The sequence below is a fragment of the Perissodus microlepis genome, chromosome 4 (assembly GCF_051167445.1).
Source record: "Perissodus microlepis isolate ML-2025 ecotype Zambia chromosome 4, ASM5116744v1, whole genome shotgun sequence".
NCBI lineage: Eukaryota > Metazoa > Chordata > Actinopteri > Cichliformes > Cichlidae > Perissodus > Perissodus microlepis.
In genome coordinates, this window is record NC_140464.1 from 11,946,197 (window position 1) to 11,965,562 (window position 19,366).

At 42.7% G+C, this 19,366-nt stretch overlaps 2 protein-coding genes across 5 annotated transcripts; one reads left to right on the top strand and one right to left on the bottom strand.

Annotated features, from left to right (window-relative positions):
• Positions 1–6: 6 nt before the first annotated feature.
• On the top strand, positions 7–10,059 carry tecra (trans-2,3-enoyl-CoA reductase a). The gene is made up of 11 exons (XM_084925740.1): positions 7–3,474; positions 4,147–4,198; positions 4,377–4,421; positions 4,503–4,606; positions 7,821–7,936; positions 8,174–8,279; positions 8,410–8,482; positions 8,571–8,614; positions 8,704–8,761; positions 8,860–8,948; positions 9,254–10,059. Exons 1-11 carry the CDS (start codon positions 3,307–3,309, stop codon positions 9,425–9,427), a joined length of 1,029 nt encoding a protein of 342 aa, XP_084781866.1. The 5' UTR covers positions 7–3,306; the 3' UTR covers positions 9,428–10,059.
• A 28-nt stretch (positions 10,060–10,087) lies between these two features.
• On the bottom strand, positions 10,088–18,673 carry samd1a (sterile alpha motif domain containing 1a). Of its 4 annotated transcripts, none has more exons than XM_084925739.1 (7): positions 18,154–18,673; positions 15,197–15,545; positions 14,708–14,844; positions 14,521–14,581; positions 12,721–12,799; positions 12,240–12,354; positions 10,088–11,996 (listed from the first exon to the last, which is right to left on the bottom strand). In XM_084925739.1, exons 1-7 carry the CDS (start codon positions 18,514–18,516, stop codon positions 11,850–11,852), a joined length of 1,251 nt encoding a protein of 416 aa, XP_084781865.1. In that variant the 5' UTR covers positions 18,517–18,673; the 3' UTR covers positions 10,088–11,849. The 4 variants fall into 4 exon arrangements, with proteins under 4 accessions (XP_084781865.1, XP_084781864.1, XP_084781862.1 ...); XM_084925738.1 differs by having other exon boundaries at positions 14,521–14,584; XM_084925736.1 differs by having other exon boundaries at positions 14,708–14,847.
• Between the last annotated feature and the right edge of the window lie 693 nt (positions 18,674–19,366).

The following is a 19,366-nucleotide window of genomic DNA, read 5'->3' on the forward strand; positions in this document are numbered from 1 at the left end:
CTCTGCCGAGTCGAGAAAATTCACCCCCGACAACTTCCGGTTTCGCTTGAGCCGCGCTGGACGTTTTTAATTAAATGTTTAAGAAACTTGTACTCGAAACCGGGCACCTATCGAGGCATTTATCACTGCTTGGATGACTCGTGTAAAATATCCGCATTTTAAAAGCTCTTAGCACTTATTATTATAATATAAGTGACATTCAAGTACGCATGCGCAGACTACTTAGCAGCGTGAGAATTTTTTATACTATCGAGTAATTTTTTTACAAGTTTCCAGTTCCTCTCTGTGCTATAACGCAGGGAGAAGAAGAAATACCATAGGGTAAAAATAAAAATAAGAAACTACGATGACCAGACACACACCGACCACATTTTAAGCATCAAACTCTCCATTTCCTGCTTTATGGATTCGCGTTATGTAACAATTTATATTAATAATAAATTCATTTATTGTTGTTATTATTATTATCTTAGATGTGTTAAAGCAATATTTCTAAAACAGCTCTTTATACAAATTCCCTGCACTTTCAAAACATGATGCAACATGATGCACGGATTTTATGGAATATGGAATATTGAATCTGGCTTGTGAATTGTACCTTTTAAATCTAAACACATGCGTATAGTTAACAAATAGGCCATAGCACAGGCACTTAGGAATAAAAATGAAATCAAATAAAATGCAATAGATTTTAAAGTGAATGTCCACAAATCAGTCTAATAATCTTAACATTATTGTTATTGCATTTCAGCAATATACGCTGCATGTAAGTTAAAGGTAATAGTTGTGATCAGACGTTTGAATACATTCATCACGGGAGTGAATGCCATGGTAATGATTGTACAGCATATAACTTTAATGACTTAAAAGAGAAAAAAAATACAAAACAAAACAAAAAACAAGAATTGCACGAGTTTAAATTTCTTTTGGATTTTCTCAGGGTTAAAAGGAAAATCGATTAGACCGTTAAAGAATAGCCCAGGAACCACCAACGCTCAGCCTGCCATGACCTGGAAACTCCAGCATCACTGTCCACAGTGGAGTGAGTTTTACATCAACATGGACAGAGAGTGTGCCGATTGAGAAAGAAGCCCTGCTCCAAAGTCGACTAAAATTTGCAGCTGCCCTCATGGACAAGCCAAATATCATCTGGGGAAGAATTTTATCAAACAAAACAAAAATTAAGATACTTGGAGACAATGACAAGAGGTATGTTTGAAAGAATAAAGGTGAGACTTCTGGCATATAAAGAAATATGCCAGAAGCTTGTTGATGGGCGCCAAAAGCATGTGATCTCGTTGCAACTTGACGTGTAACCAAATATTATGGGGGTGTTTGTGTATATATCTGTATATATACTTTTGACCCTGTGCAGATTAGAGAAAATCCCCAAAAATTCAATCTAGTGCACCGAGCTTTTGTTTTCTTAAAATCATTAAAAAGAACAGTTCAAAAATATTATTTAAAGCCCCAAATTAACACGACATTCATGCCTATGAGTCTATGTAAAAGCTTGACCATAACTGTCTCCAAATATATTTTACATGCTCATCTTGATGGATGCCCAGATTCTACAGCTTCAGCTAATGCTGACATTCCCTGTAAGTGTAAAGGGGTGTCTTGCTTTTTCAAGATAATTTGACAGGATCCGATGTGGCTAAATTAACTGTTCATGTTTGATGGTGCATAGAAAGAAACTCTTTGAGTTCAATTATTAAGTGGTTTCACTGATTATGCAGTGCTGTGCGCTACTTACTAGAGGACACATGCTAAAATACATACAGGACTGAAGGGGTCAGCATTGATTTTCCTGCTGCTCACTGCCTGACTCAGGAAGAAGTGCTGAAGGTTTTTCACATGTTCACCGGCAACTTCTCATTAATCAGGATACAGCCACAGAGATATGCATAGAGTTAAATCAAAGGCTTTCTGACTGACTTTCCACAAAAACAAAAAGCCTAGGGGTAATATGTTTCACAAGAGCGCAATGGATTGCTTTCACAGCAGTGGAAACAAAGACAGTGAATGAATGATTATAAAAAGCTCTTTTATTCTCATTGCATGAAAAAAACAGCATTCACAATCATTGTGAAAAATTATATTATATAAAAAAAAAATCAGCTCAAAGCCCTTTTACATTGCATCTTTTCATCTCACGTTACACAGGGAATAATGAGGATATTCAGAAGAGCCTTTTGATAACCTAAACCGATTGTAGCTGCTCCACAAATCACTGTGAAGGATCACAACGACGTCACAAGATCAGATCTCAGTGTAACCACCTTGAAAAAGAAGCAGGCCCAGATCAACACATAAATGAGTTTATTAGCATGAAACGGATTACAGTTAAGCTGGAAAGTGTCAAATCCAAGACTCAGAAGTGATCTGGGAATGCACGCGTACTGCTGCCTGCTTCTGCCCTGTGCTGCTCTTACTTGTTATAAATAGAACATAGACTATAGATATGCAGCTGGCTATTTGCAATGATGAGCTGACCCAGTGCAATGAAAGGCATCTCTGATGTTCTCCCAATCAGCATTTTTATCACCCGCCTCTCAAAACAAACCCCCTTGAAGTGTTTCAGAATGTGTTCGGCACACAAACTGTGAACTGACGCAGGCCCTGAATAAACAGGTTTGCCTTTGTTGTGGTTTTTCAGAACAAGCAAACAAGCCTCACAGGTGGTTTGGGGGATAGAGGGATGTGTGGGCATGTGGAGATCTTTCATCTGACTGATCAGGTTTTCAGTGGGACCCCTCACTGTGTGACCAAGCAAGGAGCAGAGCGGGGAGCAGATGTGTCTTATAGGTCTAATGAGAAAATGTTGGCATCTGTCACCGGCTAAGGTTGTACTGTATGTGGCTTCCCAAGGTTACCAAGCTGGAGCAGAGCAAATCAGGCGACTTATATTTAGCCTCGCAAATGGCGCGCTATGGATTATGTCTTGGGCCTCTCCAGTTTCGTCTTCAGTGCATTTTGCTGCGTGAAGTGGGGGCTGTGGATCTTGAACAGGATTCTGTTCAGGTGAAGAGCAGGTCTACTTCATGGTTTTAGACTAGCTCTCCTCTGACTTCTGCTCAGTGCCATTGCCTCAAGTGTTTATGGTTACTCCTCTGTGGAAGAAACTCAGAAAGTGGAAGGATATTCACTGAGTCTGAGAGACACAAGAGACTCTTGAACTGGACTAACAGCTTCTCTGGAGACGAGCTGGTAGCTGTTACACATACCAGTGGAGCACAACCAGCGTCACTGGACATATCACAGATTATTTCCCCACGCTATTGAGGTTTGGGATCAAACAGTGTCATGGATGTACTCGCATTAGAGGCAAAGAAGGCAGATGCAGTAGAGCCTGAGAAGAAAGCCGCACCGAGGCCAAAACCAAAAGCCCCCAAAAAGGCCAAAAGGATTGTTTACTTTGAGGTGGAGATTGTGGATTTAAAGACAAAGGAGAAGCTATTGCTGCTGGATAAGGTGAGTGAGAGGATGTCAAAAGGGTCTTTATTTAATTACACTCACCTTTTATATTTAGCTTAATGATTTTTAAAAAAAATTGTTAACAGCCAGCAGATCACTTTGATTGCAGCCACATAACTAAAGTCCTATTTAAAAGAAAGGCCTCGAAACATTAGCATGCCATAGAGTGGATTGATTTATCACCTTGTTCTCACTCCTCTGAAAGTTTCATATTTTATACATGTTAAGTCTGTGCTGCAAGCGGCAAAACCTGATCTTATTCTGCAGCGAAGCCAAGAAAATACAGAACGGTTACTTTGAACACATGGATGCTCTTTAAAGATAATCATCTGTTTCACAGTTTGCCCAGTCGAGTGCAGCCATTATCAGTTATGTTTCTATTGAGGTTGCAGTTAGGAGGTGACAATTCCCTCCTCATCTGACAGGAATTTTCTGTTTCAGTTACAGCACATGCCCGCATCGCAGATAGGCTTGATTAGTAGCTAGTGTAAATGTTACAAGCTATGTCCGTAGAAGGAGGGCTCATAACAGAGTCGACGAGCCTGACAAGTTTCACAAGGAATCAAAACAAAATTGATCAAGACAGCAGGAATGATTTCAGCTTTGTTTTTTGTGCTGCTGGTAATAACACAATCTTTAACATATTTTATTTTTATATTTTGATTTTAGGTGGAGCCAACTGCCACTGTTTTGGATATTAAAGCTTTGTTTCACAAATCATGTAAGTTCATTCTGCACGACATCCAAAATGACTCTTGCTGACTTTGCTGAATCCCAATTACATTAAATCTGGTAGCGATGTTCAGTACAAACATGAAAGCAGCTACAGCAGTGAGACACTTGGACCACAAAGAATCTCTTCAGAATACTAATAGTAAAGTTCCTCCCCATTTTGACAGATCCTAAGTGGTATCCGGCCCGACAGTCCCTACGCTTAGATCCAAGTAAGTCTGCCACCTTTTTTGTTTTTAAAGCATTTATCTAGATTACAGAGCAGGTCGTGATGGTGACTGTTTTTGTCTCAGAGGCAAAGTGTCTCAGGGATGAGGACATTCTCCAGACACTTCCTGTGGGAACCACAGCCAGCTTTTACTTCAGTGACCTGGGACCCCAGCTCACGTGGGGAACTGTAAGTCCACCTGTACACAGACACACAACATTTGGATTTAGTGTTGTGTGTCAAGTCATGAACATATTGCTCTGTAACGCCTCTGCTCTGGGATTTAAATATACTCTAAAGACTCATAATTGTATTAGAAGAAATGATTTAATTCTCATGTTTGCACAATTGGTTTTTGGATATGACTCAGCCACAGCTGGATTGTTTTTAATCTGCTGACTATCACTTAAAGAGAACTGCTTTACAAAAACTGCTTTGCACTTATTATGCTAAAACATGCAAACCCCTCGACACGATCTTTTAACATTCTTGCACTTTAAATATACAAAGACACCCTTTCACCCACTCAATAACTCTTGAATATAAATATCAGCCTACAGTGACAGGTAGAGTTGATTTGCTGTGGCGTCCCCCCTGCACTACCCCCACCTCTTGCACTGCATGTCCTCTGTCCTAGGACATTTAATCTCATGGCCTCATTTCCCCCCTGAGGCGTTTATCCCTCCTGACCACTCACTCCCGTTTCATTGCTGCTCTTTACTCACCCATGCCCACCCAGTCTTTACATTCCCCGTCAAACCCTGAGACAATCTGAGAAAAATGCCTTTAGTCTGATGCCAGTGTGGGTGGACGAGCAGCGATCAGAAGTAGCTACCAGTCAGGCATGCTGAGCCAGGCCTCCGCCTAAGGTGCTGATTCAGGGATCTGTTTCACAGCTGTGTCACTTGATCTTAAAGCGGGTGTTACAAGCTGTCCAAGTATCTCATCTGGTCTATGCGTACATACTGAATATGAGGAGGAGTATTACTGTAACTGATTTGTTGCTAATGCTTAGGTGAGGTAGACAGACCTTTTTGATCCATGGTGGCTTTAACAAGTGAGACTAGAAACCAGAGCCAAGCTGGTGTCAGCTGTTAGTGAGCTGGTGAGGATGTCAGGTGTCAGTTGCATGTTCTCCCTGTGGCATAGGGTTTATACCGACAAACTATCATTCTAAATGGATTTCAGTCAATAATTAGTCTATGTTAATTTCTGTAATTTGAAAGCTACCAGAATTTATGGTACTGAGTTAAAAACATTTAAAGCTGTAGTCCTGGTATTAACTTATGCAACCCCTGATTTGTTTTTAACTTTTCATTCATCGACAGGTCATATGTATGGAAGCCCGTTTCCGCCACTAAATAAAAACAAAAAAGCTAGTATCCATAACTCGAAATTTCTTGAAAAGTAACTCGAAATTTCGAGAAATATAACTCAAAATTTCGAGTTACTTTTCTCAAAATTTCGAGTTAGCTCTGCCAATCAAAAATATACGTGAATGAGGTCGCTTTCTTGTTACCCGGAAGCATATGGCGCAGAGGAACACGCTCTCAAAAACGGATCCCAACAAATTGGCGCTTTCGCGAGTACGTTTGCTGATAGTAACACCATGTGATTCAGCTAATAACACAGGGATTTCATCATTTGTGAAGCCAGGCTGAAAACACTCAGCAATCTGTGCATTCACGACTGGATGTAATACCGGTAGCTTAGCTGTAGCATTTGTAGCTGAGGGCTTCAACTTCCGGGTAACAAGGAAATGACGTCATTCACGTAGATTACTGATAGGAAGCGCTAACTCGAAATTTCGAGTTACTTTTCTCAAAATTTTGAGTTAATAAATCGAAATTTCGAGTTAATATGTCGAAATTTCGAGAAAGTAACTCGAAATTTCGAGAAAATAACTCGGAATTTTGAGAAAATAACTCGGAATTTCGAGAAAATAACTCGAAATTTTGAGTTATGGATCCTTTTTTTTTTTTTTTTAGTGGCGGAAACGGGCTTCCATACATATGTTGTTATGATATCATATTATGATAAATATACTAAAGTCACTTTATTAGATACACTTTATCCCAGTAAAGGGTTTGGACCCTCTTCGATCTTCAGAACTGCCTTAATGTTAATGACAGAGATTCAACAATGTGCTGAAAACATTCCTCAGAGAATTTGGTTCATTTTGTTGAAACAGAGCCACACGGTGCAGATTTGTCAGCTGCACATCCATGAAGAAAAGTAATGGATTCTGAGTACAGTGAACTTGTTCAAGCTATGTTTAAGAACGCAGTTTGACCAAACCTTTGTGACATGATGTGTTATTCTGCTGTAGCCCATCCGCTTCAAGCTTCAGTGTGTTGGGTGTTCAGAGATTCTCTTTTGCATACCTTGGTTCTAACGAGTGGTTGAGTTGTTGTTGCCTTCCTATCAGCAGGAAGCAGACTGGCCATTTTCATCTCATCTTTGACATCAGCAAGGACTTTTTACCCAAATAACTGCCACTCACTGGATGTTTTCTCTTTTTTTGGACCATTCTGTATAAATCCTTGATATGGTTGTTATGGCACCAGTTTCCGAAATACTCAGACTAGCACTCTGACACTAAAAACAATGTCACATTCAAAGTAGCTTAAATCACTTTTTTTCCCATTCTGATGCTCAGTTTGAACTTCAGCAGACTGCCTGGGGCATGTCTACATGCAAAAGTGGATTGAGTTGATTCTATGTACGATGGAGTATTTATTAGGGCCACATTAATGAAAAAAATATTAACGATTATTTTGAGAAAAAAGCCGAAATGTTGAGATTATCATTTTTGTTTCAAGACAAACTACCATGTTTGCGATACCTTCTAAAAAATGCCTTGTTTAGATGAGTTAGTGAAACAAATTGATCCGCCGTCTTGTGACACAACATACATCCTCTTATTGGACGAGGCTGTAACCATCGATAACCTTGCATCTTTCCAATACCAGCTATTTCATTTTGTACAAATCCGCTTTTGTGCGCTTTTCCGTCTGATCCGTCTGAAACAAGGCCCTAATATTCCTTCGTAGGCTATATAACTGTAACTGGTTGGTTAGATATTTGTTGAAAAGAGCAGGCAAACAGGTGTACCTAAAGAAGTGGCCAGTGAGTATAGTAGCATTTCTAACATCCAGCTGGAACTCTTCAATTCCAGCCATCACTAAACCATCCTACACCTGCTGCCAAAGAATGTAACTGATTATACTGAATAAAATGAAAAACAGGCCAAGATAAAATACTGCCAAACCACATTTCTCATTTAATGTGTGCATTTTTTTTAATATGTGCAGCTTTCCACACAAATCCCTTAACTGGCCCTTGGTCACAAAGCTTTGAGAACCCTTGACCTAAAGCACATGTGTCTCCTCACTCACTTCAGGTGTTCCTGGCAGAGTGTGCTGGCCCGCTGATCATCTACTTAATGTTCTACTTCCGCCTTCCCTTCATCTACTCTCCAAAGTATGACTTCACCAGCAGCAAGCACTGGATCGTACAGTGAGTGTCGGCTTTCCCATGTTTTCAGAGATCTGTTGTGATGTTGGTGCAGTGTTTCACACAATCCCGGGCTTTGCACAGACCCCCCGCCTCCCCCGTCAGCATGACAAACAGTTGGGAAGCATATCGCTATGTTGACACTGAGTCAGCGCCAAGTGTAATGGACTGCAGCGGGGCGATGTATTAATCACAGCTAAATATGTAAGTGTGTCTTTGTGCTTGTGTGTCTTGTTGCAGTTTGGCCTGCATATGTCACTCCTTCCACTACATCAAGAGGATTCTGGAGACACTGTTTGTCCATCGTATCTCCCATGGGACCATGCCTCTCAGGAACATATTTAAGGTAACTGTGCTGCACATTAAAAGCTTTGTGCATTGTAGTTATTACTTTGTTTGGGGTTACCATTCTCAGAAATCTATGTGGAGCAATATCTAGACACTTTGACTTATTATAGTCCTGCTTTCTGTGCCAGAACTGTGGCTATTACTGGTCTACTGCAGCTTGGATGGCATACTACATTAACCACCCTCTCTACACCACACCCTGTAAGTGCTGACCACTTTCATTCTCACTTTAGCTCATCAGTCAACGCCAACTTCTATCTTAATCCATTTTTCTGTGACACGTCAACAGATTACGGGCAGCAGCAGGTGAATGCAGGTCTTTACATTTTCCTGGTAAGCTTCAGCTCTCTGAGAGTCACCTTCCACATTTTAAACCCACCATCCTGTTTCATGCTCATCTTTGAATATCTTTATCCCCACAGTTCTGTCAAATAGGGAATTTTTCCATCCACGTGGCGCTTCGTAACCTCAAAACACCAGGTGAGCGTTTTGCAGCAATACGTGTGATTTTCAGTCTCCTTTTCTTACTGATTTCTTTTTAAATGCACAGTGCAGTTTGAGTTTACCCTTCGTTTCAGGCTCCAAAACCAAGAAGATTCCTTATCCAACAAAAAACCCCTTCACCTGGATCTTTTGGCTGGTCTCTTGTCCGAACTACACATATGAGGTAAGCCCAAATCAAACTCCATATTTTGGTGAAGTTCACCCTTTTTTCTTAGGTAGATGAATCTATAACATCTAGTATTTATATATTTATTTAAGGGGAATTTTCTGGGTCTATGCTCATTTTGGTGTTATTAGTATTTTTTTAATCTTACTCTACTAGAACGCTAAAGGTTAACATTTCATTGTACAGTGCTGCATTTTACCCTCGCAAGGAACGATGCATTGCCATCTGGTGGTTATGTTCTGTAACTGTACCATCATTCTCCATCCACTCTATGTGTGTGTCTGTAAACTTATTGCTCACAGGTCGGCTCCTGGATCGGCTTCACAGTGATGACCCAGTGTGTGCCTGTGGCTTTCTTCACTCTTGTGGCCTTCATCCAGATGACGGTTTGGGCTAAAGGCAAACACCGCAGCTACTTAAAGGAGTTTAGGGATTATCCCACCCTGCGCTCCTCCATACTGCCCTTCATCCTGTAGATCTAAGCACAGGCAACAACAGCTGCTACACCCATCCAACTCCTCACTGGTAGCGGTCCTTTTTAAGGGCCCATGCATCCCCCTGGATGTCAGGGACTGTGCGCTGAGGTAATAAGGAGCGGCATTTACAGTGCTGGACTGGTAACTGAAGGACTGTCACATTGAAAGGAAGCTAGTGAAATGCAATAAAGTCTTATTTTAATGTTATATGCAATCTCGAAGATAAAAGATGTCCTTTTTATTTATTATTCTTTTTATGTGTTGCACAATATTCTAAAGTTGAAAAAAAAAATCGTAGCTTTTATCAGCCCAATCAGTGAAATTTTATCAAAAGTATTCTCTACTATGCAGCCTGGAGCTGAAAACTTGGTGGTGTCACGCAGCTCATGCAATACTCTACTTACTGACCTTTATACTAACACTGTTCTCTTATGAAGTTTATTCACTGTTATGAATCGTGTTTCCCCTGAAGGCGCTTTTCACACAAAGCTGAATTTGAAGATCAGATGAGTGAATTTGTTACTGAAAAATAGATATTTTTTGCAGGGATTTCCATCTGTAGTGTAAGGTTTGTTTACATTACTTTAAGTCACCGAACCAATGAAACAATTGCTTTTCATGTACTGTTGATTTAAGGGTAATAAACTGTCACAAAACAACTTAGCGGAGACACGAGTTTTATTTGCAACTCCGCAAAAGTGTCTGTTGTGTTACAGATAAAACGTGGAGGGAAATACACTGGAGATGCAGACTACATTATGTGGAATGTTACAATTCAAGTGGCTGGCTTAGATCAAAACACAAAGAGAGACGAGACAAAATTATAAAGGAATAAGAAGATAAAATATTGCATTTCATCGAGATATCTGTTTGTAAACAGATGCTGAGCAGCTCCGTTGAATGTCTCACAATATATTCAGTATTACAACAACAATTCTTGCAGGTTTATTTTGTGTATGTGTAAAAGCAAGTTCCTTTAGGTTGCACATATTCTGGTCACATCTATTTGCAATCGTTCCCCAAAGTGCAACTGTATTGTTGGACCACAGTCATTTTTAATTAAGACAATACAAGGAGAAAAACAAAAAAAACAAAAAACAACCCCTCAGGTTGTAGCATATCAGCTCAAGTGTTGGTTATATCTCCAGCCCCTTTCAGACATGCACTAGAGAAAGTCCTAAAGAGCAATAACAAATACACATTGACACTTTGTTCCGGACCGGATTTGCAGTAAAACATTCCTCTGCGATGCACGTGTGCCGCGGGCCTCCGTCACTGCTGCGGGTGTGTCTGAATGAAATCGAGAGGAATATTAACAGGAAAGTGGCTTACGTCTGAATGACAGTGCCGTCGCTTTGACACCAATGTCACATATCCCATGTCTGAAAAGGGCCTCAGTATTATAAAAGGTACTGAAGAAATAATCCAAAACAGCAGCTACTGGTGGCAATGATAGGTTAGGAATCAGACTCTGCAGATTAGGGCTGCACCCAAATACTCGGATATTTGTTCATCGTGTAGGTGGAACTTTTTTCTTTCTCAATGTGGAAAAAACACAAACCCATAAGATCTGAGCTTGAGTGCACAGCATCTGACTCTCAGCAGTGATTGTCATGCTTTAGTTCACCTCACTGCTGCTAATTAGTGACTTTCATACCTATTTAGCAAGTAAAAAAAAAACAACCTATGAAAAGTACTGGTTTGCAATGGAGCTCTAGCTCCCATTGTTGTCCTGCTGTTCATTCTCTCTGCACAGCACCTGTCAGATGATGCTTTAGTTATAAAATTGTCAACTATTCACTGCTGATTACCAAGGCTTCAAAGAAAAACAAGATATAAAGGGCAGCCCTAACAATGCAGGTACTTGGATAGTCTGACTTCTCCAGCACTCATCACATGAAATTAAAAAAAATTAGAGGAGAAAAAAAAAAAAAAAAAAAAGCAAACTGCACAATTGCTGTGCTTTGTTTTCTGTGATTAACAGTTTCTGGGTAAACAGAATGTGTGGTAACAGACACAGAGGGGACATCCAAAGCTGCGACAGCACTGTGTCCACAGCCATGTCTGTGTAGGTGGTCCACTTGGTTGGAAGGCTTAAACTTTTCACTTTCCCAGTGTTTTACTCTTGCAGAAAGGTTGCTGCTGCACCGCTTTAAAAACACTCGGAATGCAGCGGTCTCTTCCCTCCATAATGGGGTTGCAATGAATGAAATGAAAACCATCTGAAAACTAAAGACCGTAATGAGAGGTAGGACGACTGTGTTTCAGTTTCTGGTCATTCTCACAGTGAAAGTCAATTCCACCGAAACCCTCCACCACACACCCTCTACACATACTGTATATGAAAGTGGGCAGTAGTGAGAGGGGGCGCTAAATGCAATTTTGAGTCAATGCAGCACAGTCTGCCATGTCAATCGCCACTTCAAAGGTCTTCGCATTCCAGGAAATGGGTCCTCTGCAGCACTTTTACATGGCGCTCGTAGATTTTGAGGGCAGGGCCGAGTCGGATAGACAGCCCGGTCAATACGTCACTACGCTGCATCAAAAGAAGAGACTTCCCATCAATTTCCTGCAAAAGAGGGAAAAGAATTTAATTAGAATTACGCTTGGGTTTCTAAAGATATACTTTGAGTATTTAACCCGACAGCACCATTCTTCAGTTTTGAACAGTGCAACAGACTCATAGGGTATATACAGAGCCTCTAAAAAAATAATACATTAAAACAAAATCCATGAAGTGATGGAGTATGTTAGGTTTGACTCTGATGTATGAGCAATGCTCTCTGTAGCAGCTCTGTACCGCTGCACTAACCTGTGTTCGAAAAGCGACAGCCTGCTCGGGAAATCCTGCAGCTGAGAAATAACTGGCCACATCTGCCACAGTCCACTGCAACAAGTTCTGGCTCATCTTCTCCTTCTTCACAGACCTGGTGGATTACAGGATTTAAAAATAAATCAAGAAGAGTCACAAAACCTCAATATGGCATCTGTGTGCAGGTAATGTCTTGTTTTGTTTCATTTTCAAGCTTTTACATGACCCACAGGGTAGTTTACTATAATTATTTTAAGTGCTGTCCCTCAGCAAAGGTGAACTGATAATCTGGACGATTTGCCAAAAAGTGTGGGCCAAACACCGTCAAGGACTATCTACATGCTGAGCTGAGGCTGGCAGATTAAATGGCTGACAGGTAATTATGGCTAAATGCTCAGATCCTGCCAGTTGCTGTATTTTGTACTTTTTTTTATTCTGTGCATATATATATCTATATATATTGGTTTAACAGGATACTCACACGTCATCCACTTTACCACCATTCAGAAGATTGTCATCAGTTGCTGTTAAGGATGATGTGTCTGCCTTCTTAAATGTGCCTGTTGACAAACAGAAATCACATTATAATAAATGTAAAAATTCCTCAAATGCAGATGATATCTGCATCGACCCCAGGGCAGCTCATTCATAAAAAGTGAACTGAACCTGAGCTCTTATGAATAACAAACAGAAAAAAAAGAAAAGTCTTAAAATGACAAACAGAGCTCTAACTTATCTTCTTCAAGGAAAAAAAAAAGCAGCTCCAGTTTTAAATGTGCAAACTCATTCCGCTGATATCCAGCAGAGCGATGTTGGACCAGCAGCAGCAGAAAAAGATGCTTTTCCCCTGCTTCTTGTAGTCATACTGGGTTGTCTGCAGTTATGGTATGTTTTCCTATTAGAGCTGCTTCACACCTCAGTAAGGTGAGGGCTCGGTGAATGAGTGTTGATACAGCCCCTTATTACACCGGACCACTTTCACAGGATGCTGGCAGGCCTGCTGTCATACACATGATGCATGACGGGGACGCAGCCATGTTTTAGATGGGTACCGCTCCTCCTAGGCAAACGCCATGCCAGCTTTGCACACTTACAATGCACAGTGGCAATGTCTCACTTAGGAAAGAAAAATGCACGTTTCACTTTGATATTCAGGCATGAGTAAAGTCACTGACAGATCCCTGAAGTAATAAAACAGAGAAGAAAATAAAATAGGGATCTGCAATGATCACTTTTAGATAAAGATCGGAGACATTAGATCCTGGCTAAGCCCATTTCAGGATCAGTTAAATTCAGATTTAGATGACACCCCACACATATGCAGTTTATATCTATGTGTCAAGATTTTGTATTACTGTAGGCATCGGTTAACAGCTGGCTTGCAATGTAGCTTATTGGGTATTTAGCAGTAAGAACTACCATGGTCAATTTGAGGTGTTTTACCTTTAGGTTTCTCCCTGTAAACACGACAAACTGCATTCATTTTTACACACTAAAGACCTGCACTAGCATCTACCAAGAATGGAAGCCTCTGTCTCTTCTGGACAGAAACTTTAACCCTAAAAACTGACTCAGATCCTTAGCAAATCTGAAAGTTCACTGTTTCCCGCAAACACAGATTTACTAGGAATGTACCAACATATCAGGTTCACCGAATGATCGCCATGGGCCTAGATGACTTAACAGTGGTGGTGAGAACATGTATTTGTCATTTAACATCTTTTTGTTTTGCTGGCTAAGTCTCAAGTTAAAGTGATAAAAGCTGAAAGACTTTAAAACGAGATTTCTGTGTTTTGCCCGCCACAAAGGATGGAATAAATGTAATCAAATTTAAGGAAGAATGAAAATAAGAGCCCACAAGATATACCTGAATCATTAATTGATTATGTGGTGGTAATGTAGTCAGTTTTCTTCATATCATGCATCTGTGGAAAGTCTAAAAATCCCATCTCTACAAGTCAGTCCTGACAAAGCGTTGCAATGACCTCTAACTAGAGTGGGTACTAGCTGAACAGAAGGTAGCAGCACACGCTTGTGAAGCACTCAAAAGATCGTAAGCAATGCTGAAGGCAAGTACTGGTACAAAAAGCCAAATAACAACCAGAATGGAGCCTTTATACCCATTATGTTGACATTTAGTTAACCTCCTTAAGTTCCCTTTCTATTAGAAACCATGTTCCAAAGTGAGAGAACGATTCGGTGGTCAAGCTTTGCAAAAGAGATAGAAGCTGCAAGCCTGCTATAAAAACACAAACAAACAAGAGAAAACTATGTAACTCACAGTTGTCAGATAGCAAAGGCAGTGTTTGTGATCTCCCATTAGAAGCATTCCTGGTCTCATCCTGCTGGTCAAACACGAGACAACAAAGATGAATTCAACATGACAATGTCAGGTAGGAAGCAGAGGGATCAAAGAAGCAGAGGACAGATACAGATGTTAGTCACAAAAGGAAAAAACAGGCCCTTACCGGCCGTGCTGCTGAGTCTGGCACCAACTGGTCAGACGAGACGCTTCTGTCCTCCACCTTGCTTCCATCATCTTTCTTTACGTTGTTCACAGCGCAGGGGGCAGGAGCTACAGACTGGGCCGCTGGCTTCATGGCCACTGCTAACACAGAGTGGGCCAATTAACACCAATTATACGCTGATTATCGTCCACATCTGACCTGCCAAATTCTACTTAGTCTAATAGGAGAAATTTATGACAGCCAAATGGATTAATGCGCCTCAGACTGGAGCATCACTAAGCTATGAGAATATATTATTTTCCCCTGCATCTCTGTGTCTGGCTTACATTACAGTTGTTACTGTCAACATCCCACAAATAATTACGCAGGTGTTTAAAAGCTCCCATCGACTTCTTTCATATCCAGCGCAAAGCTGAGCGTAAGCTTGCACATGAACTGATATTAGAGTGCTTTGTGCGCACGTTGCTCTGTGTGTAGCACCGTGAATACCTTTGTCTCTCTGCATTCCTGGGTGCTGGCGCTCTGCTGGGCAGACGGCAGAATCATAAGCCCAGTCATTGTGTGCAAGGGCCCTGGGGCTGGAGGGGGGCAAGGAGTTGGGCCTCTCACCAGCCTTCTGGAAAGAGGCACAGTCCAGAGCGGAGCCAGGGCTGCACCCGGGGCCGGGCCTAACGCCAGAGGGAGAGCAGGGAGCAGAGACGGCTCGCACGGGGGCACAGTGCACAGTGGCATCTTCATGTGTGTGGCTGGGTGAGGGTCTTTCCTGCCCATCCCGGCTCTCATCGCCCCCCTCCTCGTCTGCATTGCTGTCTGTGTCCATAGCTATAGAGGTGTCAGCCTGGAACACAGGAGCAGAGGGGGAAACGTGATTTCACATTTGCACAGAAGCTTTCTAGATGTTTCTAAATCTTCATTTGGATGAGAGGGGACAAAAAGCAGGAAGAGACATTAAGTTGTTATTAGCAGCAACTTAAAAAAAAGCTGCTGAGCCCGACAAGGTTGTAAGGTATTGTTGGGAACACTGAGAAGCACTGATTGTAGGCTGAGGGTATCACATGAAGGCAAGCTCGTACTGATGTCGCAATTTGACCGCGGTGGTGGTAAATTATTGCCTTTGAATGCCTCCGTCCCTTTCCGCGGTACAGCGTTCACTCCGCAGAGTGCGAGCCCTCCCGTCACAAACGTACCCCGCTGCATTAAAACATTTAAACACAATCTTGTCTTTTCTTTTTTTCATAGCAGCTAAGAGTTCTCACGAACGCACACATTCCTTTCGCTGGAGCGGTTCGACGACGGCGCCCCGAGTGAAAAATCACGCCGTGTGCGACTGCGTGTCCGAGACCCAGCAGTCGAGCACAGGAGCGCACGAAAGCCCGCCCCGCTCCTGAGGAAAGAGCCGCTTGAATGGCATTCAGCCGTCGCACTGCATTTCTCACAACTTTCACCGAGGCACGGTCACAAAAACATAACGCCCCTGGGGATCTCAGCCCAACATGATTTACATCTCGGCTCACAAACACTCAGAGCCGCCGACGTACTCTGTGCGTCCCCGTGTTTTTTTTTTTTTTTTTTTTAAGAGGCCTACTTGATTGATAATTTTAACACGCGAGAGCACAAAAGGGGCCGATGGGAGGCGTTTTTTGTTCATGCTCTTGTTGTTTTTCCTCAAATTTCCTCCAAAGTGCGCATGGAGTTGGGAGACGCGGTACAGACCTTGTTTTTGTGTCTGTGCTCTTTTTGTAAATAAGGGAAATAGTCAAATGAAATAAAAACAGAGAGCTTTCCAGGGCCGAGCCGCTCGCTGCACAGCGAACCAGTCGGAGATAAAAGCCAAGCTTTAACTCGACGGGCAGCCATCCGATCAGAAAGAGCAGCAGACGACGCGATTACCAGTCTACTTTGACTTTGCGTCGGGTCAACGATTTACAGCAAAAGCGACTGGACAGAAAAGAGTCACACGAATGAGTCCGTTATCGGACACGTCACTGTCTACATTTGACCCCCTCGTATGCTGGCAAAAGCTGGTTAACACCCCGCAGAGGGGTCTGTTCAAAGCATTCACGCGTAGTCGGTCTTGTAGCAACACACACGCCTTTCACAGAACAATTTGATCTCGGCTTAACCCAAATCGGACGGGCGCATCCGCCATCTAGCGCCGGACGAACAGTTTGCGGTCGCTTTATGTTACTTCAGCTTTCTGCCGGCTCTTGCATATTTCAGAGCTTTGTGGTGCTGATTTTCCTCCTAAAATACTGTCGGCGCACAGCTGGCAGACACAGAGACGAGATGTCGCCACTGTACGGGACGTGATGAGCAATAAAATTAAAAACCACCAACAACAACAACAAAAAACAGCCAACACCACGACGTTGGACGTGACCGGGCTTGGCAGTGTGTCCGATAATGGATCTAGGGGTTCGACTTCAAGCACTGCGTCGGCAATCGTCCATCGCTCGAAGAAGAAACGCAGTTTGGTTAAATGAAGTGATTGCACCCACAATGTAACTACTTTGTCACCGCTTGCAGTCGATTTTGTGTCTGTTTTAGCACACTGCACATTGCGATGGGCATATTTTGAAGTATAGACCGAGGCTAACGGTGGAAATCTAGCCATGGGCGGTCAAAAATATGATTGAGGACACGGCTGTAGCGACACTGTTTACAACAGTGTCGCGTGTTTCCCTGGCATAAAACAACCAAAAACGCAACAATGACCCACAGTCCCCCCGTCAGGTTCCTACATTCGCAGTGTTTGAGACTTTTTTTCCACCCCCCTCCTCCTCCTTCACCCACTCCCACGTTGACAGAGAATGAAGAGACACACATCCAGACTTACGTTTCGAAATAAAATTCCCACCAGCGGGGCACAGTTTTCATGCCATTATTATGAAAGTGCACTTTTCTCAACTTCCGGGCTACCTCAACTGTCATTGCGGAACCTTAACAGCACCCCCCTCCCCCTCCCTCAACGCCGAGTTTGGGGCTTGAAAAGCGCTTTCTGCTACCGATAATGGAGGCTCGGGTTGTTGCGGACGAACAGGACGGTTCAACTTTTCCCGGTCCCGTGTTTGCACTTTCACGCCGTCCATTTAAAGCGCTTTTAAACTGTCGCGCTGTGTAAAAAAGAAAAAAGAAAGAAACAAATTGTGTCACACGCTCCCTTCACGCGCACCTTCAGTTTTTTTCTCTCTCCCCCTCCCCTTCTCCACCTCGGCAGCGCTCGAGCGAGGTCCAACCGCCGCTCCCCGTCTGCGGCAGTTTCGGGTGCACTTGCAAATCACTCCCCTTCACCGTCCCCCTCCACTCCCTTACACACTCACACACACGGCAAAACATGTTTTATTTTTACACACTAAACAGTGGTCGTTCAATCCCCCCCACCTGTTAATTTTCTGTGAGGTGACACGACAATGAAAACGTGCCTCCTAGCATCAGCCTCCACATACCTCCAAATCCTCCTCGTCCTGGTCAGCGGGACCGAAAGCGCTGTCCCCGTTGCTCAAGTCGGAGTGACTAGCTTCTTCCACGGCGCTCCTTCTCGCAGCCGCTGTTAACGACACATCTTCTTTTTTTCTGCTTCTCCGCTGAACCTTGGCGGCGTTTCGGTACGAAATGGAGCCCTTGTAGTTAACTTTCAGCACGGTCTGTTCTTGGATCAGTTTTTCCAGTTCTGCGCAGGTTCGGTCGGGCTCGGACCCGTGTCGTCTCCGGACCATTCGGCAAATCCTCTCCAAGTCCGGCCGGGCTTTTCGAGACCGCAGCGAGTCGATAGTGTCCAGAATCCACTCGCGGTACTTGGATTCAGACATCTTTTCTGCTCGCTTTCTTTTCTCTCTTTTTTCCCCGTTTTTTTCGTGCCTCAGTGCGTCAACCTTGTGCGTTACACACGGTGATTTTCGTGAGCCGCGGTCCGAGCCCTACTGAGAAGCGGAAACCTCGCTGTACGCCTCCTGCGTTTGCGTTTGCGCTTAAGGTGGAACGAAGGAGTTAGAGCGAAAAGTTTTACTCGAGAGGCGTTTTTAAGGTGGAATATGCAGTCCTGAACGGGAACGAGCGCCCGCACTCGGTATTAAGTGTGGTCCAGTTGGTGGGAAAGGTAGCTTTTTGTTTATTGTTTAAGATTAACACAAACTGGCAACAACTATTATTAGTAGTATTATCGTTCAACCTTTGATTAGAGTAAACATCCTGTTACGGAAATAATTCTTAACACGTGATCCAGTCCTTCGCCTAGCTTCGCAAAATCAAATCAAAGCCACAGACCAAACTGAGACGCCCCCTCGATGCCTAAATCTTAAGTAAGAAATAAGCATTGCACAAACAGGCAATACATATATTTTATAAAAAACAACAACAACCCCCCCCCCCCCCCACACACACACACACACAAACAAGCCGTGCAGCCATCAAACACTACACAAGTGATCTGAAGACTATACAAATGATTGTCAATGGTACATTTCCCTTTAGATTTACAGTACAGTGGAGGAGTCTTGAGCTTCCCTTCACGTTTTACCTAATATTTTGCTGGGAAAGTGGTAAAGAGATTAAGCAATTTATTGAAACATGTGCATACTATTTGGTATGACCACCTTTATTTGTCAACAAAGCCCAAACTCTCTTGTAAGTCAGGAATAGTTCTCCAGTCCCCCTGACGGA